This window comes from Dryobates pubescens, chromosome 10 (genome assembly GCF_014839835.1).
Source record: "Dryobates pubescens isolate bDryPub1 chromosome 10, bDryPub1.pri, whole genome shotgun sequence".
Lineage (NCBI taxonomy): Eukaryota > Metazoa > Chordata > Aves > Piciformes > Picidae > Dryobates > Dryobates pubescens.
The window spans coordinates 22,550,501-22,575,818 of record NC_071621.1 but is presented as its reverse complement, the minus strand read 5'-3'; the positions used below and the strand labels follow the sequence as shown (position 1 = coordinate 22,575,818).

Sequence of the window (25,318 nt, the reverse complement as noted above, 5' to 3'; positions counted from 1 at the left end):
ACTTCTCTGCTCCTGCTGGCCACACTATTCTTGATGCAGGCCAGGATGCCATTGACCTTCTTGGCCACCTGGGCACACAGAGTGATTTAGGAAAATCTTGTACATACTGGGCAGGAATTCAGTGAGAGTCTAGGGCACAGTAAAGCTTATTAGGCCATGTTTTGGTCTTGACCATTGCAGGATTGCAGGTAATATCAAAGGGTATGTCTGAACCACAGGGTAGATGTGCTTGGTGGAGTGTTCTGCACTTCCCATCTCCCAGCTTCATACATCTGCTGGAAGATGCAGTCACCCACAGCTCTGCCCTATTGTTCTTCTTCTTTCTCCACTTTTTTCCCATCTAGTTTTGCATTTCAAGGAGGTTGAAGACATCATTACCCAGCCCTTATATAAAAAGTTGAGTATCATCATTTCTCATTGATTTAATGGTTTGGTCTTCTACCCAGCATTTATACTCTGTGAATCCCCAAATCTAATGGGATTTTACCCTGGGATACTTGAGGTTGCCAAAATTCCACTGAGCACAACCCTTACTCAATGCATTCAGCACCTTTCACAAAAGCTAATGAGAACAATTTGTTGTCCAGCTGAGACTCTTGGAAAGCACACATTAAAGTAATACATTGCATTAAGCAGAGGTAAACTACAGAAAAATTTATCAACTACATTTTTGAAACAAGAAAGGTTTTGGAAACAAAGGTCAAAGGCAGTTAGTGTTCACTGAATTTGTGGACTTCTCCCAGTCTTGCCTGTGGCAGGAGTCAGCCCTCAGGTACCAAAACAGAAATGGTCTCACATGGCTATGAATAAAAACAGGACATTCATAGTGCTTGTGATATGTCTACTCCTCTATATTGTGTGCTCTGCATCAGTATTCCTGTGCACTCCCTGAACGATAACCACGCACTGCATTAATGAGAACACAGCCAGCAGACTGAGGAAAGTGGCTTTCATGCTCTGTTCAGCATTTATGAGATAAATCATAGAATCATAGAATCTGAAGTACTAAGTCCATTTTAAAGATCCTCAGTTCAAAAGAGACAGACAAACCAAAGCAAGACTGGGAGAAAGGATACAAAATGTTTGAGGGGATGGAGTACATGACATAGGGTGTGAGGGTAAGGAGAACTGGGTTCATTCAGCTTGGAGAACAGAAGCCTAAGGAAAGGTCTAAGTGCTGTCTACAGTTAATTGGTGGTTAGAGAAAACAGTTTCTTCTCAGACAGGCAAGCTGTAGCTGGGGAGCTTTTATTAGATATTAGAAAAAAATTTTCCCAATGGGATGCTTCAGGGGGAGAAGAGGCAGCAACACAGTCCTCACAGATAACCCAGGCCCTGAGCAACACATAGTTTCAAAGCCAGCCCCATTTCTAGTGGAAGACTGGATTTAGACCAAATGAGGTCCTACAATCCCTTCCAGGCTAAATGATTTCATGATTTTCAAGATGATGACAAGAACACAATGTGGGGAAACACCTAAGTGACATGATAACTTTCAGTGGCATTTAAGCATGTGTTTGAATTATTCCTGAAATAGAATCAAAACATAAATACAGCTACATGATGTAAAGAGATAAAGTGTCTATAAATAGCTTCAAAAATATTTGAAGAGGAGAAGGATGCTTGGTCTAGCCTGCCAGACTGGAACCAAGGAGACCATTTGTCACTTCTGACGTTTTTTATAGGCTCTTTTGTGATTTGGGGCAAACAACTTAATCTCACTATTATTCAGCTGTGGATTTATTAAGTAACAGGATAAATCTAATAATACTTAGATATTTGTGAGCCCTTCCTGTAATACTAAAATGAAGTTCATAAGTAGATTCCAACTGGGCAAAGGAGAGTTAAGTTCTGAGTCATGTATCTTAGAGTAAGACACAAAAAAAAGAGTGTCATTGAAAGCAAAGCTGGGAGGTTTAGCTCCAGGGTAGACGTCTATCATATAGACATCTGCATTTGGTTAGAAGAATCTCACCCAGGAAGCTATGATGCAAAACTGTTTCCTCATGCCAGAAGCCCTCAGATGTAGAATTAATCAGAGCAGAATAAGAAGTAAAATGGATGTCTCTTTTCTTCAATCTCTCAATAATTGCAATTGGTGAAGTGTTTTTTTTGGGGGGGTGATTTTCTGTTTGTTTCAGCGGGGTTTGATTTTTTTTGTTTATGTTTCTGGCACTGTTGTAAATAATACATTGACAAAAACACACTGTAATCTCTGTATTTAAAACCCTAGATTATTACAATCACAAGTCTGCCCCAATGACTTCCAAGAAATACACTTCTGGATGAAAAAAAAAACAAATGGTTTCAATTAAACTTGGTTAAATATGAACAATAGTTGGGAAAAAATATCTCAGGAATTGTCCTAGGAGAAGTACATTGACTGCTTATATACACAGAGATCTTTGCTTGTTCTTAAAACAGCACAAATCCCTTGTACTCCTCAATTTGCACTGTGCTCTCTTAATGCCAGGATCACCACAAAAATGAAACATGACCTCTTCCATATGAAGTTTAGTAGATGCTGTGTTGCAACTGGTGGTCTATCTTCCTGCACTTTCCACACATCCAAATGTGATGATTACTTCTCCAGGTACGATGCAGTAGTGGAAGAAATATGTAAGTAAAGGAAAAGTGAGTCTCTAGCACAACCCTGAGTTCAGTAAAAGAAAAAATCCATCTCAGAGCAAAACACTTCTCCAACTGCTTTATCACTGATATAAATGAATGGAGTTCTCCCAAAAGCAAATTAATTCATCAACATACCATGTGTTGCCACATCTATTTTCCTACCCATGCTTCTAGAAAGTCCTGTCTCAGCTCTCTTCTGATGTCTTCCACTCCAACATTCTTCCCGGAATTACAGCTAGCCCAGCTTAATTTAATTAGCATAATGATGATGCACACATGTTCCACCACAGTATTACTTACAGTCTTATAAGCATGTGTCTCTATCCCCAAGAGCTTCTTAGTCTATGTCTAGGGCAGTTTAGATCCATGTCACTTACCCAGAATGACACAAAAACATTAAAGGTTGTGTTTACAGTCTGCAAACTTCACCTCCTGACTTTTCTGAAGAGGGAAATTATTTGTAGTTTAAGAAACCAGTGAAATCTATACATTCAAGGATAAGTAAAGTCCAGGAGAGAAAAAAAATCTCAAAATCCATTTTTGCTGCTGGTACGTTGTAATGATGGTAATAATTTTAAAATGCTTAAACCCCACATTGATTGGGTCTTGGGAAAATCATAAGGCAGATTCAAGCAGATGAGAGCACCAGCTATATCAGCCTAGCTTTTCACCACATTCTGGGCTGCTACAAGGTCTTGGGCAAACCCACTGAACCAGTGTGTGTGAAGCACGCTGGCTTCCTTATGCTACTGTCTGATTTCCTCCTCCCTGAGAACAATGCAATGAATGGGACTGGGAGGGTAAGAGAGCAACTAGCCCTGGAGGACAGCTATTCACACTGCTCCAGCCAGAGGCCTGTCAGCATTTCCACTCTTTCACACGCATCCCAGCTTCAGACAGGGATTACATCATTTTAACCACTTTTCTCACATTTAAAAAAGTCAAAATTAGTCAAAACAAAAACAGCAACCATGTGTGCTCAGGGATGTGAGCGGAGAAATAAGGATAAACAAATCTGCTGTCTTGCATATCCTACCAGCAGTTTGTCTCAGCGTGATCCTTAAAAACAGCAGGGTGCCTAGCCTCAGCTTTTATCAAATAACATTTAGAGGACACCCCACATTCCCTACCAGTGGACCACAAAGAATCAACAGGGAACTAATAGCTTGTCCTTTATTTTTGAAATGTTAGGATCCAGCTTACTCAGAAAATACTATGATGTATTTTATTTTGTTTGGGGTATTTTTTATAGCATGGGAAAGAATGAATGAGAAGTGACCCACACAGGCTAACTTATGAAAAATTACAGTTCATGTTTATGAAAACAACTGTGTGTAAGGACAAATACCCTTCAAAATCACAGTTCTCCATCTGAATGGACACAAGAAGTTTGCTGTAAAGTCTGTTTTAAGGCAATGTGAATTTTCCAGTATAGGAAGAGGGAAGGCAGGCTCTAGTGTGTCTAGACAGATGTGTTCAGGGGTGTTGTCCCTAGACAGCAGAGGATATATGGCATTTAAAGAGGACAAAGATTGGCTTTGCTATAAAAGAACAAGCCACTTCCTGGAGAGGAAGATGCACTGATTTTTTAGGAAAATGCAGACACATTGTGAGCTCCAAGGAACAGCAATGTAGAGAGGAAGGAAGAGGCTGTAGTGTGAGGACTAAACATTACCTACCTATAAACTTTGCGGTTAAGGCTCATAGCCTGCTATAAATGAGTCTTTGTACGATCATCTAGATGGCAAGAAGCAATGCCTTATTTTATATCCTTATTGTTTTCCTCTTTTGATTCTCTTCTGCTTGAGTTGGGGAAAAAAAAGTCTCATAAAATACACCTGTAATATGGATTTCACTGCTTGCAAGGAGGAAGGGCAAAGCAGAATATGTATTGCAGGAGAAGCGAAAGGCTCTTCACTCAGGAAAAGACAAAGAAAGGAAGAGGCTGTAGAGGTAACCTGATAATGCAGGGAGACTTCCCAATGAGGTGTCATGACTCCATGCTCAAGAAAGAAAATATGAAAGGGAGACAATTAAAAATGGGGTTTTTTTAGCTTCCACAGTCCAGTAAGCAAGCACATAACATCCCTCTTTTGGCTATAAGATAGCCATATTCTCTAATATTTTATTATGAATAAGCATAGATACAGGTTCAAGGAGTTCTCTTCCATGATTCCTGCTGCAGTTTTTTACTTCCAAATAAATGTATTGAATTGAGTTTCTCCATAACTCTCCAAATGATGAAATTATGTTAACAATGTTATGAGGACTAATGTATTGATGTTTTACTTATCACAGGTCAGTAGCTTGCAATGATTTAAAAATGCTAGGAAAGGAATTGGGGGAGTAGGACAGATGTAAAATCCTTTGAACACAGAAGCAATCCTGAAATCTTCTCTTTCTTATCACCTGCCATTCACCTCTTATTATGTTCAAATATGCCAGACAGAGGTTAATAATAGATAAGTGTATCTAGAATGAAGGCCAAACACATCATTTCATGCTCCTTATCTCTGTAATCTTCATTCAGAGGAATTCTCTTCTTCTTCTGGAATCTGGGGCAGCTTTTGTGGAAACCGCAGAAATAGCAAACTCAATACATTACCCGCCCCAACAACATGTGTGAGTTGTGGTTGGAAGCAGAGCAGATGAAGATATTGACTAACTATTATTTTTTCCCATAATATCTGTCATTAGACTAAAGAAAACAAGAGCATTGAGTAGGAAAAGAAGGATGAATAGCTTCACAAGGTGCTAAAGAAAACTTCCAGAAAAGGCATGGGGAAATGTGCCATTGAAAGACACTAGTAAGAAGTTAGCTGAGATTGTTAATAAATTAATTGGTGGTCTCCATTTAGTAGACTTCGGGGAACATAACTCAAGGACAGAGTGCAATTTTTAGTTTGCCTTTGAAAATCATCCAGGAAAATTGCAGAACCGCGTGTTTTAGGCTGGATCTGAGGACTGCTTCAAGGAATAAACAAAATATGTTGGCAGGCAGACCTGAACATGGGTAACGCAAAATGCTAAAGTTTTAGTCCTGATGTCTATAATGTTTTCTTTATTTAATGAAGAATGGGGAAATGCTTATCTGAGGGGCTTTGGGAACACAATGGATATAATTTTAAAAATAATTTAGTGACCAACACTATCACAGCACAGTTTTTGTGTCTGTATGGTAGCTGCATGTAAGGCCTGGTGGGTTAGTCCTGCATTCATGAAAAAGGCTTGTGAAATAAGAAAGAAGTATCTCTCTTCTGAGGGAGAGAATGGTTGAAACATCTTACTGCCCAAACCAAATGCTACTTCTCAGCATTTAATAAAAATGAAGTTGTTTCCCTTGAACACATAGAAGATCCACATGTCACCTCTAGACTAGAAAAAGAAAATCCTGTCCTCCCTTAGCCAAATCTTATGCATTGAGAAGCAACAGTACAGCACACCTTTTAGGGCATTATCCTTATTTATGCTCTTTAGACAGAAATATCCCAGAGGAGAAGGCTCCAGACACTTTCCTTCCTCTCTTTTTCAAAGGATTTTTTTCATCTTTTCAGGATGGTCAGCCTCCTATTCTCAAACAGAAGCCAACGGTAGCTTTTACTACAAACAGATTTCACAGAAATCTAGAGGGAGAATCAAACTTAGAAAAAAATAATCAGCATAGTTTTAATGTAGGCACAGTTGTTGAAGTCTAGCGTAGATCCAATTTCTAGCAAGAGCAGAGCTGCCCAAAAATGTATATTCTGTCTCATTTTCCAAGCAGAATGAGCAGATGCAACATGGCAGCAAGGATGGATGTTACAAAGAAATCTGTACAACTGTAAAGGTCTATTTCCAAGGTGGCAGAAAACTTATAAAACTCAGATAGACTAAATTGAATAACTTAGGTAGTTTTCATCTTCCAAAGGATCAGCACACCATTCACAAATCTTAAAATAAAGATTTTTCAATAAGTCTTATAAATCTGTAGTGGTGGTGTCTATTGAGCAGTGATTTGCATAGGAGCTGTATTTAAGAAAGAGATGGAAAGGATAGATTTGACTCTAACAATATGCATAATTTTAGAATAAACTTTGGATGAGAGGATAATTAGGCTTTGAGTAATTGGAAAATAACATAAGACTAAAAAAATTATTTTCTAAGAGGAGGTTGTGTTAAAGCTATGTAACAGCATTTCTTGATTGTGTAAAGAGAGTGATTGCCCATTGGAATGGGCTGCCTGGGGAGGTGGTGGAGTCGCCGTCATTGGAGGTTTTCAGGAGAAGACTTGATGGGGTGCTTGGTGCCATGGGTTAGTTGTTTAGGTGGTGTTGGATTGGTTGATGGGTTGGAAGCAATGATCTTGAAGGTTTCTTCCAACCTGGTTTATTCTATGTATTCTATGTAAGGGAGACTCTGAAAATAGTAAAGTAGAGCTCTCATCTATCATAATTTTGGTTATTATGGAGAAAAGGGGTGCTAATGGTGGAACTGAAATTTGAATAAAATACTACTCAGTGAGAAGGCTGTAATGAAGTGCCTTGGAATGGGATGATTGGACATATTTGACTTCCAAAATCTTATACAACATTTCCGTAGCTGATGGTCCCATGAGTAGAAAGATAATAATAAAGTTAATGGTAGTCCAGAAAATCAGGAGGTGTCAAACCAGAGGAACATCAGACTAATAACCTGTGGATTACTTTAGAATAACAGAAAAATAACTGAATAAAACAAGGTCATTGACTCGAGATTAAGAACAAGACTTTCTGTAGCAAACTAGGAGCTTGCCAGTGAAAGATCTGTGGTGAAGAGAAAGCCTGGGAATAGCCTACGAAGCACCAGTGTGATGCAACTATTAAAAAACCCACATGATCCTATACGGATATGAGAACTATATTTTCATAGCTTTCTAGGCACTGGTGTGACCTCATCTGAAACACTCTACAAAAGTTTGACTACTTGTGTTCAATAAATGACAAAGTGGAACATGTTTTGGGAAGTGTTACTGGGATTGTGAAAGGAACAGATGGCCTGGAGACTTCATGTCCTCTTCATGAGGGAAGAATCTTGTGAACTAAAATACACTGGAACAAATAGGTATAAACTGTCCTTGAATGATTTCTGCCCGGATAAGAAGTTTTCACTATCAAAGCAATGAGGTTCCAGCACAACCTCCCAGAATAATAAGAACACTCAAGGAAGATGGAAGAGGAATGGGATTAAATTAATATGTAGACTTATTAAGAAGTTATGAAAATAATTATATAGCATGACTCTATGTAACACCAGTGGACAGCACTCAGTAAACCAAGAGGAGCCCTTGAATCCAAATGTGATCCTATGTCAACCTCCCTTCCTCCTCCTCATGTCCCTTGAGTCCATATACTACTTTGATCTGCCCACTCTGATCCTCCACCACAAAGGTATTCACACAAATTTACTCACAGAGGAGGATATGACAGTCTCTCTTGAAATGTCCACTGTATATATTTCCCAAACCCTTTCAGGACTGTTTGCTGCTTTGAATAAATGGCTTGGGGTTTGTTTTTCCGGCAATCTCTTGCAACTTAAAAAAATCCTTCTGAGGAAGAAACCACACAAGTTTTCACAGCTAATTTGCATCTTCTTTGTTCCAGCCTAAATCTAATTCTTTAAAATATTTGCCTTTTTTTTTTTTTCAAACCTGGAATTTCATTGATTGTGAATCCAATTCACAAACTTGCATTACAAAAATGGAGTTCCTTATTTTTTCCTAAATTAAAAATATGCTTGATGGTATCATTGTAACTGATTTCCTTTCCCTTCTGCATTAGTTCAATATGTTATATAAAAATCCCCTCTAGAAGACTGCAAGGTTGTAATGGTATGTGCTCCCATAACTTTGTGCAAATAACCTTGTATCAGCTATTTGATGCAACATTCTTTTCCTAATAGGCTGCCACTCTTTGAATTCATTGACAGCTTCTGTCACAAGCATTTCCTAATGGTCCTGCATAGACTGAATAGGAAATCTCACTGTAAAGCAAAGTTTCAGCTACACACTTTCAACACCTTTCAACAGTAAACTTGAGCACAGGAGCATGACTTAAGCTGTTAGTATCGCACATATAATAAAAAAAAAAGTAATTAATGTCATAAACCAGGTAGCTGTACAGACTCAGAATTAAGAGATGCAATACAAAGAGCAAAAAAAAAGTTAAGGCCATTGTGTGGAAAACCTGCAGTAAGGAAGTATGAATAAAACCATCCATGGAAAATGTATAATCATAGCTTCCAGAAAAACTAACAAAAATAAAAGTTGTTAATACATGATTTTCTCCATAGAGATGATTAATTAACTGCCAACACCCTCTACAATATCATAGCATTGAATTTCATAAAAGCTCTTCCTGAAGAAACACTGTAATAGTTCTTCTGTACAAAACCAACGTTGCTGTTTTGCTCCCGCCTTGACTCAGAGAGGTCAGCTCTGTGGGATCATTGCACCTATGCGCAGCCCTTTTGGAATTCAAGCAAGCACTCTACATGTGTCAAGGTTTGCATACAAGCTGTTTACTGTCAGCTACAACTTCTCTTTACCTACATGCAAGCAAAGTACAGTTTTCTGTCAGAAATGAGTCATCAGATTCAAACACAAGCCCAAGCTTGGCCAAAATTCAGGAGGCTCTAGACTCACTTCTGATTTTGCTGGCTAAACCTAGGCAAGCTGGCTCACATCCTGAGGAGTTCAATGCATAATTATCTTGGAAGATTTGAGCCTTAACCATTGCTAAGCCAGCCATCATCATGCCATCCACGTGATTAATGACTTAATGTTCTTAAGCAGTGCATTGTGGTTGGATTAGAAGCTGTCACACTTTTGGTTTTAAATTGACAGAAAAAGTACATGGAGAAAAATCTTCTGTTGACAGTTTCTTGTAGGGAAAAGAAATGTTCCTTTTAGTGATGCCTTTTTCTTTTCTTTTTCTTTTTTTTTCTTCCTTCTCCCCCCCCCCCCCCCCCCCCCCCCCCCCCCCCCCCTTCCCTGAAATTCTCTATTTTTTGTGCAAAATGCCAGCTTTTCAGCTTGGTGACTATTGCCTCATTGTCTTCAGCTGTTACAGGAAATTAAGGTGACTGCTGATTATCTTGCTGCTTAATGGATGTGGTTATGAGTCAGAGCAGTCTCAAACTCCCTTTTTGCTGCCAGGCATTTTGGTAAACTCTTGGGTGATTTTTATTTTTTTTTCCTGCACAGTAGCAGGAATGGGAAGTGATGTTACATTCAATTCTTTCAGCTGTGACTACTATTACTTATTTTCAAGGTTTCCCTTAGGAAGACCCTCTCACAGGAAATGTGCTCTTAGTCTTACCTATATGTAGCGGTTGGTTATGCTTCTAGGAGGCAAATCACTCCAGGCTAAGAGGGAAGGCAAAAATATTTTTCTGTGATTTCTCATGAGGGATTTGGTTTCAGTGTCAAAAAAGGGGTTATGGAGCAGTGACGTACTGACTATGTGAATATTGGCTAGGGTAAAAGTTGGACTCAGGCTGAAGGATTAGTTTAATATTGTCACCAGGAGGTAATAGAGTTTACTGAAAATAGTTATTGAGCCCTGTAACAGGGAAATACATTTACCATCATTCCCCCAGGAACTGCCCATGTAGCTTCAGCTGCTGTGTATACATTGCTTTTTATCCTTCGACCTTGGGTTGTGGGTTTTTTCATAATTCTCAGAGCTTTGCGAGCGAAGAGAAAAAGTACTCGAAATAAGTCACAAGCATCTAACTCCTAGCCAGCCTGAACAGAAGAGGCTGGCAAACGCCGAGGTAGGTTCAGGGTGTTTGGCTACTGAGCATCCCCTAGTGACTGGTTTTCTCCATTACAGCCTCCCGCTTCTCTGAGACCACATAGAAAGGAGCAGGCAGAAGAAAAACCCCCAGGTTTCTCAAAGTCCGAACAACAGATTACTACAAGAAAAGAAGCCCTAGACCTACCAAAGCATTGACAGGCTACAAAATAAGTCATACCTTCCGAACAACAAGGACTTCTTTGTAATCCAAGTGCACAAATTGGATTAAAAAACAATCAGTATCCCTTGTTTGACCTCTCAAGTCAGGAACTGAAGACACTCCTACAGACACACTATCTTTTTACTTAAAATTAACTAATGACTTATAAATCAAACAAGGAAATGAATGATTGTTTGTATTACTCCCCTACTGGATCTTACAGCACTTTAAACCAGTTACATTTCAGAGAGAGACAAAAATGTACCTTTTCTGGTCATCTATTTGACTGCTTAATGAGTTTGAATGATAAAGTTGGGCAAGTTTCGACTCAAGAAAATCTCATAAGCTGTAGAATTTGCTGGTAAACAAACAGGGTAAAAATCATCTGCTTTGGCACTATATGGGATTCTTCTTCTTCTTCTTCTTCTCCTTTTTTTTCCAGTCCCTGCAACAGTAACTTTTTTTCTAAATACTTTCACCAGCTTCAGGAAAGGGTGGGTTAGAGTCAGGGGTTTCCTGAGCCTTTTCAGAACATGGCTTTAACGTAGCCGTGTGTTCAGAAGGGCCCCTAGAGAGTCTTGTTTTGGAACACTCTGACGCCTACACATTATTATCTTTGCTACGTTTTGCAGTTTTGTGTGAAATTTATTTTTACTCTTTAGCAAAACATGCCCCTGTTTATCTTAAATTCAGAAAAGGTTTAATAATTTAAAACAAAATAACTTGAAAATAATTAGATTTACAATGAATGCCAAAACATAAAAGTATAAAGCAAGCTAACAAGAAAGGACTTCTGAAAGATCAAAGCAAACGTGTTTATTTGATTTGATTAAAAGCAAATAAAAGGTACTTTCACTTTAACAGGTTATAACTGGCTGTTGACAGAAAGCAGCAAAAGTTTCCTACTCCCACAGGACAAAGGTCTTCTGACAGAGGTTCACGTACTCAGAACAGATTGCCCACTGACACGTCTAAGGAATTCTGTTTGGAAAAGCAGCAAAATTGCATCAGTATTAAAGACCATGGATACAAAGGCAAGTTTCCTTGAACAGTGTGCTCATTCTGCCTACATTATGAAGTAGGATTGATGTGATGTGATGTGCATCAATGGGTATTTCTATCTTTCATCTCTCTATACACAAAATGCCTGGGAATGGGAAAGAAGCACCATTTAATTTAGTGGAGAGGCAGGATATATTAGCTCAAAAACTGCTCTAACATAGCAGCAGAGTTCCCAGAAGAGAGCTTTCACAGATCTCCTCTTTTATGGGCAGAGGAGGCTGATATGTGGCAGCCTTTGCCCCACCAGCCACGTTGTGCTTCTGTCATTACCAACTTTTGAGTCTGCTGGCTAAGTCTCTCCCTGAGGTTTCAATGAGAAATGTACAGACCTCTCATGAAATGATGCCATGTTGGGATCCAGGCAAGATAAAGCTAATTAATTGAAACAGGAATTTGCTTTATGTCAGGCTGTCTAATGTTGTTTAATGAGGGTTTTGTGTTTGTTAATACCAATTTAATTGCTAAAAGAGCATTTGAAACAGCATGGGGGGGGGGGGGGGGGGGGAAGGGGATATGGCTTTTCTTTATTTTTAAAGAAAAGATTAAATTTTTACCTCATTAAAAAACATATAAAAGAATCTATGGTCTAAAGATCACTTAAAAGCTTAATGAAGTTTCCCAGCTAAATCAAAAAGACCAGATTTGACATCCCCAAAATGCCAAGATAAAAAACACCCAGAAAATATTTGAAACATTCATATGTTTCAGACCTCCTATACAAAAAAAATGATAATAAAGAATTCTTCCTTTAAAACATAATAATTTGCAAAGTATCTTTAAAAGCACCATGCAAAATTAATCATCCTAACTTTACAGAAATAATTATTTTAGAGGAGCAGTAGTCACTTTCACACTAATTTTAGAGTGACCACACATTTCAAAGTATGTCCACATACTCTTTTAAGAGTGTTCACATACAAAAATGTCCTCTTTAGTAACCACAGCCACTGTATCTCACTTCCTACCCTGTCACTATTGGCCTTGCAGAGTATCTAGACCTTCAACACTCCCTAGCAGGAGGTTTCAGCACAGGAGCCTGCATGCTGAGCTCCTCTCTGCACTCTGGAGAGTACAGTGCTGGGGGCAGCCTAACACAGAAGGCAGCCATGCCTACTGCTTCTGAGCAGGGAAGGCACTCACTGCTCACCATATTCTCGTTTCTGATCAAAGGTTTGGTCAGCCCAACAGTGGCTCATGTTCCTTCTCTGAACTTGCAGTGTGGCTGCAAAGAGAAATGAGATACTACTCTAATCATCCATCACTGAGATCTTCACTGCAAGAGCATTAAAACAAAGCTGGTTGGGAAAAAAAAATCAAGCCTTGCTGCAATTGAAAATACTTGGTAATTTGATGAGAAAATATGTGTGTGATTTGTGTTTATGTCTGGAAGTTTTCCCTAGCTTGAAAGCCTTTAAAGGAAAACCAGATCTTTCTTGCAATGTATGTTCTTTTATGTTATGTGGCCTAGACTGTGGATTGCAGTGATGTCAAAAATGTACATGGAGTGATTGCATCCTGTCTGTGTCCTGCAAGAATTACTTTGAAAGTTAGATGTTTCATCTCTACAGTCATATCCTGGATCAACAAACTCAGTCAATAAATAAATACATTTAGTGACAAACCCAGCTTTTTCTGTAAGCTGCAGTTAAACAGGAACTTGATTTGTTTTTTTGTATTCACATCTATTCTATAATAATGAATTCAGCACCACAATATCCGAGTGCCCATTATAATTATAAGATCAGAGAAACCTTTGTGGTGCCCGTTTTCCTAAAAATTATTTGAAAAACCCAATCCTCCATTCTCATTCTTTTGAAGTCTTTGCTTTAAGCCTAAGAGCTGAATACAAAGGGCCAGAACTTCAGTTGAGAATGTGGGTTTTGTGTTTTTTTTTTTTAAGTGGTGAGCTAATTTTGCCTGAGAAAGAAGAAAAAAGAGCATAAAGCATATGGAATTTTCAGTAGTTTTTTCAAAAGCTGTGTATGCTGTTAAAACATACACAAAATTATCATTTAAACATTACTTTTTATGCAAGATTTGGTGTTCCGTTGTCATGCGCAGAATCTGTAGCACCAGGGCAATCTGGGGCAAGATTTAAAAACATTGAGTGAGCTACAGGTCTCAGAAGAAATATGTGAAACAAATACACCTGAAGCTACGCAGCAAAATGGAAAACTTTCCCATGATTGCCAGAGAGTCTTTCCAATTTCAAGAGCAAGCTAATATTAATCCTGTTATCATACTGTGATTGTTGCTATTATTATGTGCATGCTAAACCAGCATTTACCTACTCTTCACAAAACTAATTTCCAAAGATTAATCTGCCACAGACCTGTCCCTGTTGATCCCTGACAGGTCAGGGCCCTGAAGGCTGCCCGAGGTCCCTGGTAGCACAGTGCACCTCAACACCTGCTGGTTGCACAGAGCTGCGTAGGGAGGCTCTGTGGCTGGCCCAGCTCCTGAGGAGGTGTTTACCTCAGGAAGCTTTGCTGCCTCATTTCACTATCTTGGCCAGTCAGTGCCGTGCTATTTGGGGGTCAGTCAAGCCCTCTGCATTTGCTGCCTGGGGCCCACAGCATTACAATGTGGCAGCCCTAGCCTACTGTGGGAAGCCAACTCCAGCTCCGGCTGTGGGCCAAGGTGATACTGTATCATGGGCTGCATCAAAACAAGCGTGACCAGCAGACCAAGAGAGACGATTCTACTACTTTGCTCTGCTTTGATGAGACCTCCCCTGGAGCACTGTGTGCAGTTCTGGAGTCCTCAACACACGAAGAATATGGACCTCCTGGAGCAGGTCCAGAGGAGGGCTACAAAGACCATCAGAGGGTTGAAACACCCCTCTGCAGCTGACAGGCTGAGAGAGCTGGAGCTGTTCAATGTGGATAAGAGAAAGCTCCAGGGGATCCTTATAGCAGCATTTCAGTATCTGAAGGGGACATACAAGAAAGCTGGGAAGGGACTGCTTAGAAGGGCATGTAGTGAAAGGATGAGGGGCAATGGTTTTAAACTACAGCAGGGTAGATTTAGGTTGGACATTAGAAGAAAGTTCTTTGCAGTGAAGGTAGTGAAACACTGGAACGTGTTGCCTGGAGAGGTGGTGGAGGCTCCATCCCGGAAGACATTCAAGGTCAAACTTGACGGAGCTCTGAATAACCTGGTCTAGTTCTGCATGGACCTGATGGAGTGGGTCCAGAGGAGGGACATGAAAATGATCACGGGGCTGGACAACGTCTCCTACAAGCACAGGCTGAGAGATCTGGGATTGTTCAGCCTGGAGAAGGCTCCAAGGAGACCTAGTAGTCATCTTCCAGCTCCCGAAGGGGGCCTACAAGGCAGCTGGAGGCAGAATGTTTACAAAAGCCCTGTAGTGATAGGATAAGGGGCAATGGTTTTAAATTACAGTAGATTTAGCTTGGATGTTAGGCACAAGTTCTTTACAATGAGGGTGGTAGAACACTGGAACAGACTGCCCAGGAAGGTAGTTGAGGCCCCATTCTTGGAGATTTCCAAGATTAGGCTCAACAAGGCTCTGAGCACCCTGATCTTGTAAGTAATAGGGGGTTGGACTAGACGACCTTTGGAGGTCCCTTGCAAACCAAACCATTCTATGACTATGTCCCTGCTTACTTCAGGAGGGTTGGATTAGATGACCTTCAAGGTTCCCTTCCAACCTGATGCATTCTGTGATACCAGAACAGCCAGATTCTCCTAGCATATAGGGACAGGTGGTCAGCCTACGAGCAGAAGCCCGACAAGAGGGGAGGCCGTTGCCCCTCACACCGCTTCTGGCCAGAACCAGACACTCGCCATCAACGCCCATGACCCGCTAAGGGAAGCCACCACTTCGCCCCGGCCGGTCGAGACGCGGCCCCAGATTGCGTCTGACGCAGCGCGCCAGCTACGGAGCGGAACTGAGGGGGAGGAGGCGGAAGTGGCAGAGCGTGAGCGGCCAAGATGGTGAGCGCGGGCTGGGAGCGGTGGCGCCGAGCGGGGGGTCGGCCTCGCTGGGGAGCGAGACGGATCGGCCCGGCGCGCGGGTGCCTGTCTAATCCACCTGTCCTCTACTCGGGCTTTGGGCTCAGCATGGTGGCGGCCATTGGGCGGGGGGCGCTAGGACTATGCTGAGTCATGGGGGTCCGGCGTGGTCATAGCGGGCGCTCGTACTGCCAGGCTGGGGCCCTCACTGGGGGAGAGGCGTTCCTCGTCCTCTCCTGCGCGGTCTGGTCTCATCTAGGGATTTTCATGGGCATTTGGAGCCAGGAAGGGGGGAAGGGTACCTGGCCGCGTTTAAAACCCTTCTTGTTAGGGGCGGGAGGAGACAACGGAAGGAGGAGGCCGAGAGCTCTGGTAATCCTCAGCCTCACGGAGCCGCCGCCAGCTCGGTAGCTCTCTTGGCAGGGTGTCATCCCTCAGTCCTGTGATGTGGCCACCTAAGACGAACGGGACACTGGCGTGACTCGAGAGCATTACTTTTGGGGTGTATTTTTTGTTTTTCTCCTAACGTTTGACGTTCGCTTCCCTGTTGTCACATCTGGGTAGTGTGTCTTTAGTACTTAACAGCAATCTCACAACGGTCTGTTAACAGCCAAGCATGTTAGTTGGTATGCTTTATATGCATATAGTAACAGGTACCTTAGGATTTTCCAATAGCTGTTAAATTATTGGCCGTTAACTCGTTTGTATAAAAGGTCTTGACTGTAAGCATGAATTTTCAGACGGATCCGACAGCGCTGCTGGCGGAAACTCCTGTGCTGAACAACTCATTGCTATTGCCTTTCAAAGATTCTTGCTGCCGCCTTTCAGAATGTGTTATACATTGGCCTATTGCTGGAGCACTTTGTATGAACAATCCTAAAGTCACTTCACTAAAAGCAGGCAAGCTGGCATGGAATCAGTGGCTTGGGTTAAGATGGCTTTACTTATTAAGTCATTGGAGATGTGTTTTTTGTGGTCTTCTGCTACAAGTTACTGGTTTTACTTTGTTTTTTTCTCTTAACTGGCATATTAGACTGCTTCAATACACCCTGGCCTCTTCATGGCAGCTGTAAACCATGGATAAAATCACTTTCATCTTGATTGTATCTGTATTTTGGAGTCAATGAAGGAATGCTCAGACATGTTCCTTTCTGTCATGTCAGCTGAACACGACTTGCGTTCTTCCTTTCAATCTCTGTAGCCCAGGGTGGGAATGAACAAGGGGTAATTGTGAGTTCAGCTGTTTCAGCCATATCCAAAAAATGTGTGATCAGTACCTTTAGGTGTCATCAGAATCTCTGAAAGAATTCTGATTTAGCACGGGGTTTGTGTTTAGATGATGTTTGATTTGGGTTTTTTTTGGGGGGGGGCACACATGTATATGAGTACTTCGAGTCTTTGTTTCACTTGCCTGGCCTAATGGCCCATACCAAAGGGATCTGCTTTTGTTAACTAATCTTTGCTCTTTTTTCTTTTCTTTTTCTTTTTATTTTTCTTTTATTTTTTTTTCTTTTATTTAATTTTTTGGTTGTTGCAGAATTCCAGAGGTGCTTCTTCTCTGTTGAAGGATAGTATCCCAATTACTGAATTTTCAGCTTCAGAAGCACTTGAAGGTCATGATCTTCTGCGCAGAGGGTACACTTGACTTTTGTTGAATTGTGCCATAGCTGATGTTTAACTTAAGACAGAGGAAGAAAGGGTGTGTTAGATGTTGACTTTTAAGGAAGGTTTCAGCAGATGTACCTTGGAAGCTGTAGCCTAAAGCACATATATTTAGTCAGATTGTGTTTCAAGTTTGAATTTTTCTATGAAGCATTTCACTTCAAGAAGTAGGTAATATTAATGTGCTTTAACCTGTTTGACCCTTTTAGAAGGAAGCTAACCTAGCAAGATATGCTAGGTATAAAATACCTGTATATGAGCTCTATGGGAAATTGTTAATTTCAGCATTGGTACAAAATATAGTTAATGTAGTAAAAATAGCATCTTTGTTTGCTGATGTTTTTCATGAGTGTGAAACTGCTACGTGTCTTGGATAATGAATGTAAAATGAATCCACGTTGCTAAAAATATAGATAAAACAACTCTGAGAGGGATGTACAGTATTTGGTTCTAAAAGCTTGGAGACTTCTATCACCAGATGCCATGTAGATTGGAGATAATTAAACCTGTGATGGTTTTACATATTAATATTTTCCCTTATTTCTGAAGGTGATGAAGCAACAAAAGCTATCGTTCTGTTTTGTCAAGCATAAAGGAAAGGACACTTGAAATTAATTAGAGATCTTATTTGCTACTTCACACTTAAGCTTTTACATTTTTTTCTGTAGTTCAAAGTGTGCTAAACTTGTGTGCCACTAGGTTGATTAATTGTGTCTGGGATTAGTTTTGGAATGCAGCTTAAAAAGCATGGGTGTATTGTTATGTGTTTATGTCATTTTAGCTTTTTACTTGTATTTCTAGGTTTAGGGCTGTGAAAAGTGAATTGTTGCCCAGCCACCCTCTGGAGCTGTCAGAAAAAAATGTAAGTAGAACATTAAACTTAGTTGTCTTCTCATAACGAATTTTGGAGGTCACGTTAACAATGTGGTTACAGGGACCACTTTTTAAGGTAACCAGTAATGAGCAGGGTCTGGCCTTTAACCAGAAGAAAGATGTTAACAGTAACACTTTCATCTGCAAATAACACTGTTGCCAAATTTGTTTAACCTCCCACTTGTAACTCTCCCCATTTAAACCCATGTAAAGTATGTGAGCAGGTTTCCAAGCAGAGGTTTACTTAGTAAGGTCCAGTTATCTAGAAACTACTGAGTTAGTTGCATATGCAGTCTCTATAAGCTAGATGGAGGTCATTCCTGTCACCTCTGGAAGGCTGATCCTTCTGTGTTGTCTGTAGGTTTGCCATATATCTTTATTTTCAGGCTTCTTATTTGATCTCATCTAGAAGTTCTGCCCATATGATTTGCCCTAAGTGTACAGAGTCTTGTCTGGCTCAGTCATCACTTGTGGATGGCTTAAGAGTGGTCTGTGGACCACAGGTTGAAAGTAAAGGGAGATGCCTGACAGATTTGGGTGAAGAGTTGATTGAACTGAATCTTGGCTCTGATGCCTCTTATCAGCACAGAATATGTGATGTAATAAAATGTTTTGAAGCAAAGGCAATATTTAGGTGTAATGTTCCAAACTGATAAGCTAATCAGCATGACAAGGTCTGAATACAATGTCTAATGTGTTCTAATTTTAACCAGTGCTAATGCTGTCTTGAGTAAAAAGGATGATGTGAATGTGGCACCTTTCACAAGCCTATTATAAATACAATAAATTAAACCTGCATAATTAAAAGGTTACATGCTAGAGAGAAAAAGTGCAGAGGAATTATTGAAATAGACTATGTGACCCCCCCCTAAGAAGTATGTGAAACTTTAACATCATCGTTTCCACTTACTGTTTGATTAGTTTATCTGCAAGTTTTTGGCTAATTGAGCCAACAATTATTTTCATGTGCATTTGAATGGGCAAAGACTTATTTTGGCCTGAGATAGTTATGCTTGGTTTTACTGCCATAAATGGTAAGTTATTCAGGTAGCACTGGTAGAAACCAAATCTTTCTGCTACCCATATAAGGGCTCCTACATTTATAAAACAAAAGAAATAGCAAACAACATAACCAAAATTGCAAGTTTGGGGTAAGGCATATAAATAAGTATCTTCTAGTAACTTTGAAGAACATTCAATACAGATTGTTATGAAGGCATTTAATGCCTTTGACTTGTATTTTCCTGGATCTCCTTTCTTTTTTTTTTTTTTCCTTTTTAAATCCCTCTGCATAAACAGGATGCTACTCTTATATTAGGCTTTTGTCATGGTGATTAAGTACAGGTTTTAAAATAAAAGGTTTGTAATTTTTGTTTTATTTTACAATATTGTCAACACTACAGACATGCAGTCACTATTCTAAAAGCCAAATCTGAGAGTGGATTATTTAAGTCTAGGTTTAACGTTAGGCATGCTACTTCTGTGTGCTTCAGTATTGGTGAGCCAGCACTTTCTTATTAAAAGAACCCTCTACTAAGTAGATTTTCTTTGTCTTTTTGATCAGGTTTAGAGCAGTTGGTAAATTTACCAGCTTTTTTTTTTTTTGCCTTTCAGAATCCTATGGAATATATGTGGTTCCCTGTCTTTGTACTTGACCAGAAACATTTTCAAGTGTTTTCAAGTAGAGTCTTTAAAGCCACAATTGATGTTACTGTTAGCCATCAAAGTTCGTGTTCTTACTTTAAACCGCTTAGCTTCCAATTTGTGCTGACAATATTGTAGTACAGTGCAAAACTACACCACTTGGTGGTGTTACATGTCCTGATTGTCAAAAACAACAAAATAAATTTGCTCTGACTGGTTTGTAATAAAATCCCACAAACCCCAGCTTTGGTTTCATAAAGCAAGTATTGCTGCATCACCATCTTTTCTGTCCATTTGAGACATGCATGATGGTATCACTGAATTTTCTGGTATGAATTTAGTAAGTGTATTTGTTTAAGTAGGAGATCATAAATATTGTGTGGTGGCACTCGAAAGTAACATTTTCTGAAATAAAGATTGGTGTTGTTTCTGTTAGTTCCAGTTAAATCAAGATAAAACAAACTTTGCTACGCTGAGAAATATTCAAGGAATTCATGCGCCTCTAAAGCTGCAGATGGAATTCAGAGCAGTGAAACAGGTAGGCATTTATACCCAACTGGTATACCTTAAATCACCTGGAAAAAAAATCTCATTTTGAAACATGCTTGCAGAGAGACGTCTTTCTTTGTGGAAATACCTTATGGTGCTTCCAATAAATTCTTTCACTGGACTGCTTTTGTTAAAACCAACCAACAATTTCTGGAACAGTCAATATGCTAAAACCTTTCTGCCACTGGGTGTTTTTGTTGTTTTGGTTTTGTCTACCTGGTGAAGTGATAACTGCTGTAGTTGTTCTCTAGACTAGCTTTCTGTAAGCCTTCAGAGAAAAGCAGGAGGAATTGAATGTTAATTCCTAAAATGAATACTCTCTTCTGTAGAATGTATGACCTCCATGGGAAGGAATCTCTGCATCTGCAGAGAAAAGAGACATAGAGGTCTGAAACAGGTAGTGATTTGGGAAACATGGTTATGTGAAATGTGAGGCAGAGAATTTTCTGTGTGCTTATTTTGTTCCACAATCTTTCTTGTGAGATCAGAGGAGGTCTACAGGGAGTTAAGTGCAAAGGTTTTAACTCTTAATTGTGAAGCTGGGTCTGTGGGGTTTTGGTTGGTTGGTTGGTTTGTTTTGTTTTTTTCTTAGGATGGAGAGTAACTAGAGGGAGACTGACTTTGTCCACTAGGAAATGTAGAAAGCTCATTGGCCCTAGTAAACCTTTTTTTTTGGCTTGTTGATGATTGTCAGGCTATTAAGACTTGTTTTTCCAATTGTGGCTCAGACCCTACTGAACCACAGGGAGCTGCATTAAACTTGGCAGAAATACTGGGTTCTGAAGATATGAAAGTACAACTTGATTTTTAGATGTGCTTTCTTGTGAGAAAGAATCACTTTCCTAACTTGTTAGCACATGGCAGGAAATGAGACAGGTGAGGCTTCATGTTAGATATTCAGATTCTCCTAGGGCTTAATTTCACTGCTGTGAAATATTTACTGGAATAGTGTACTGAATTTTGGACAACTGTTCCAGCAGTGATTATGGAAATCTGATGTCTTTTGTCTGTAAAGAAATAGCTACATGACAATTTTGTGGTTGTCAAAAGGTGTTCATGGTGTGACTGAAGTATCACTACTATTAGTGAATGCAGTTGTAAGTAGAGATATGCCATTCTCAGCATACTTAGGATCTGAATGCTGTGTGTAGCGCTTGAAACTCTTTTGTAATACTGTGGGTGAAAGATACAGAAGAGAGTGATGACAGTGACTGGACTTGGAGCTTGAGAATTGGTGGGGATCAGGGAAATAATTATTGAGACAAATTGCAAAGAGGATTATGCTTAAATGTGAAATTCAATATAGCTCTTTCACTTATATTCCTGGCTTAGGTCAGAGATGTAGGAAACTTGGAAGGTTGCTTCCAAACACTACAATATAGATCAATTGCCCAATACTGACCTCAGGGTATAGATGTGTTTGTTGCAGTCAGCCTCTCCAGCTTTATGTGATCACAGAGAAGAAACTGCAGGGAAAGCTACAAATCTAGTGAAAGGCTGTTTATTTTAACAACAGAGATAATAGAAGATGGTGGCACTAGGTCAGGGTTGCTATCCTTTTGTGAGCTACTAAGAGTAGTTCACTTATTTCATTGTTGGTTTTGAAGGAGGAAATTACTTCATCTGTTGCTTTTCTCAGTCACTTCAGACTGAGAAATGCAAACATAAGTCCTCTCAATTTCAGACTTGCAGAAACTTGAACTCTTGTCTTTCTACAGGTCCAGCGTTTCCCATTTCTTCACAGCTCAAACATGGCACTGGATACTCTGAGGGGAAATGATGACTGCATCAGCTTTGAGGATATCCTTAATGGTAAATATATTCTGGTTTGAATATTATGGAACCATTTAAAAGTAAAATTTGGGAACTGTCGAAGTTCTTTGCCTCTATAAAACAAGAGAATTAAACACACAAAATACAAATTAAAAACTGAATTCCTAGAGGCTATTGATGGTTCAGGGGATGGAGCAATGTCCAACATAATTTACAGGAATTTGGTTATTTAACATTGCTTCACAACAAGCTGTTACATATTTATAAAGTGCTAAGGGTGAGTGGCTTAAAAGTTTTTTTGAAAGGTTCTATTTATCAGCTGGAGCTGAATTATCTAATTTTGGCATCTCTGAAGGAATCAGAGGCATTAGCATGCCTTATATATGGAAGGAAAACACTCATTTTTCATAGGGAAATGAAGATCATAGTGTCAGTGGTATCTCTTGTGTCCTCTGCTTGATAACCTTTGAGTACAGTGGCTAATGTCAACCATACTTTTCGGAATGAAGAGAATCTTGGAGGTATTTGAGGGTATAGAATTTCTGTGAAACTAGGCAGTTAGGTGGAGAAAAGAAACAAAGGTGTCCCAGCTAACAGGAGGAAGGAATGTGAGCTTATGTTGGGCAGTGAAGTTGCACTGGAAGGATATGGGGTACCTGTGGGGAAGAGCTTCAATCAGATCCAAGTTTTCTTAAATGAAGAACAAGCAGTCTTGAGATTCAGGCTATAGGAGACTGTGCTTCTGTATAACTACTTGGTTTTACTTGAAGTGTGTACAGGTCCTTGGGAAACACTGTTCCACTATAGATGTATTTACTACCAGATCCGTTGCTTTGCATAAGGACTTAGGAGTTACACACCTGCCTCGCGTAACGCTGTCAAAAATCAGTCCAGTAACTTGCACTGAGCGTTATGAGAAAAGACAACCAAAAGGTCATTTTTATAGTTATTGTAGCTTGGTAAAAGCCTCATGCTGTTGATTTATTTATTTTTTTAAAATTTATTTATTTTTTTAATTATTTTTCCCCCCCTCAGATCCTTCACAGAGTGAGGTTATGGGAGAACCACACACGATGATGGAACACAAGCTTGGCTTATTGTAACGAAATGTACTCCACAAAACTGGTTTCTTTGTGTGTCTTTATACTGCAGATCTAAGTGCATGATACTAAATTGACACTCAAGAGTGTTAAGCAGTCCTACAGTTAATTTGCCTTCCTTGATGAAAAGGCACATTAAATGTTTAAAGTCTATAAAGTGTTCTGTGCTTGTTGTCAATTATACAAATGTCCTGTAACTAGGTAGTTTAAATGATGTCTCTTCCTACACTGCTCAGGATGATAGCTTCTTAATTCTGGGAATGCCATATATGTGTCCAGGAAACCAGAAATACCCATGCATTTTAAAACTGATTACTGTTAGGTAAATGCATTTAATGAATGTTCTTGCAGAAGAACTTTTTATGAGGGGGAAGTAAAAAAAAAAAAGGTGTTTTCCACTGAGTACCTCTTTGTTCATGAAAATTTCCATATACTTTTTAAACTATTGAATAAAAGTTTGCTATAAATGCTACTGCGTTCCACAATATATTTAATCATAAAGCAAGAGTCTCTTATCCCCAACACAAGCAGAGTTCACATCTTTAAAGATCTTTAACTTCTGCACTGCTGATGGAATCCTCCCATGTATGTATTATCACCTTCCACCTCTGCCCCATGGAGTTTTCCCCGAGTGAGATGTTAAGTTTTTGTGTAGAATTGGAGGTATCGCTGTAAGAAGGGAGTTACTTGGTCTGGAGTTTTATATCTGTGTCCTTGAGAGGATATTGTGGGTTCTGAAACCAGAAGTAAGTTCCACTGGGAATTTAAAGAGGTGTTTTAAAATCCCTTTGGGAGTATAATCCAAAAGAGCACCCCTAGGTCTAGTTATTTTAGTAGTCAGACATTAAGAAGGAGTGCAGTGCCTAATTATGACAGTACCTAGTAGAGCTGCCACAGTGAGAACATGAAGATACAGTGGTACTAGATGATAAATACATAAATCCCTTGTGAGTTTACCAAAATCTCCCTTCATTAAGGGACAATGAGACACCTACACTTAAATACACCTTTTAAAGGAGATGGCCTTAAGGTGGAGGTGTTACTAAATTTAGGGTTGTAACAACTTTTCTGATACCGTATGTGTACGCTTGTTACAAATCCTACAAGGTAGCTCAATCCGATGTGGCACGTTGGGAGGGGAAAAAAGGGGCTCAAAAGAGGTAGGAGCTGCCTTTGTTCATCACTTTTTAAATTATTTGGTTAAAGTGCTGCACTTAGTGTTCTTTTGTAGACAGTTTAAGCAGAAGGTTGCTCTAAACCTCCTTTCACAATCCCAAATGTCTTCTGGTGCTTTTCAGTGTGCTTAAAGCTGCTGCAGCTTCCCTATCCACGTGGGCAAAAGCCTTGAGCTTCCGTCCTCTGGATTTTACAGTGCTTTTATGTGCATTTATTGCAAAACATTGCAGTGAATTAAAAACACTGGGATGAGTATGAGGCACTTTATTGGCGGTATTATTTGGTTTAATACTTAAATTTTCTTCATATAAGAAGTGAAGCTTCTGAAATTGTGGGGTTTTTGCTTTGGAGCTGGAGAGATTAGGGACTTGTGCTATGAAATACAAGCTATTTAATGTACCTTGTTGAGGTTAAACAGTGGACCAATATATTGAATATGCACATGTGGACTTACTCACTGTTCTGTTTTCCATAGCTGTCCTGGCCCTTCTGTGAGTGATACCTTTTATTAAATATCAGAATCAGCTGTAATTTTATAATTGACAGGTTTCTTGGCAGTTTTGTATAAAGCAAAAGTAAACAGTTGTTATAAAGCAAGCTTGGGGTTCAGTAGCCTCTTTTACTGTAGACTCAGGACAAAAAGGCTGAGTTTATCCCAAGTCTGGGATAAATTAAGGTACTGACATGGATTTTTAGGAGGATTTTTTGGCCTGCCTTCCTACCAGCACTGTTCCAGAGAGCAGGGGGTCATCACATAGCTATATATTACAGTGCCAGTACATTACAGTACCAGTAACTATACCTTCATGGTACCTCAGCGGCCACCCTAATTGGCCTTTCCTGGTGTTGGTTGGAAGGGGGATGCTGTTGTATCAGACCAAAATGACACTAAGACA

At 39.8% G+C, this 25,318-nt stretch overlaps 1 protein-coding gene across 2 annotated transcripts; it reads left to right on the top strand.

Moving 5' to 3' along the window:
- The first annotated feature begins 11,567 nt into the window (after positions 1-11,567).
- POMP (proteasome maturation protein) lies at positions 11,568-23,715 on the top strand. 2 transcript variants are annotated; one of them, XM_054164785.1, is made up of 6 exons: positions 11,568-11,639; positions 17,183-17,280; positions 18,109-18,169; positions 20,261-20,362; positions 22,092-22,185; positions 23,182-23,715. In XM_054164785.1, exons 1-6 carry the CDS (start codon positions 11,628-11,630, stop codon positions 23,247-23,249), a joined length of 435 nt encoding a protein of 144 aa, XP_054020760.1. In that variant the 5' UTR covers positions 11,568-11,627; the 3' UTR covers positions 23,250-23,715. The 2 variants fall into 2 exon arrangements, with proteins under 2 accessions (XP_054020760.1, XP_054020761.1); XM_054164786.1 differs by lacking the exon at positions 11,568-11,639 and adding an exon at positions 15,586-15,627.
- Positions 23,716-25,318: the final 1,603 nt, after the last annotated feature.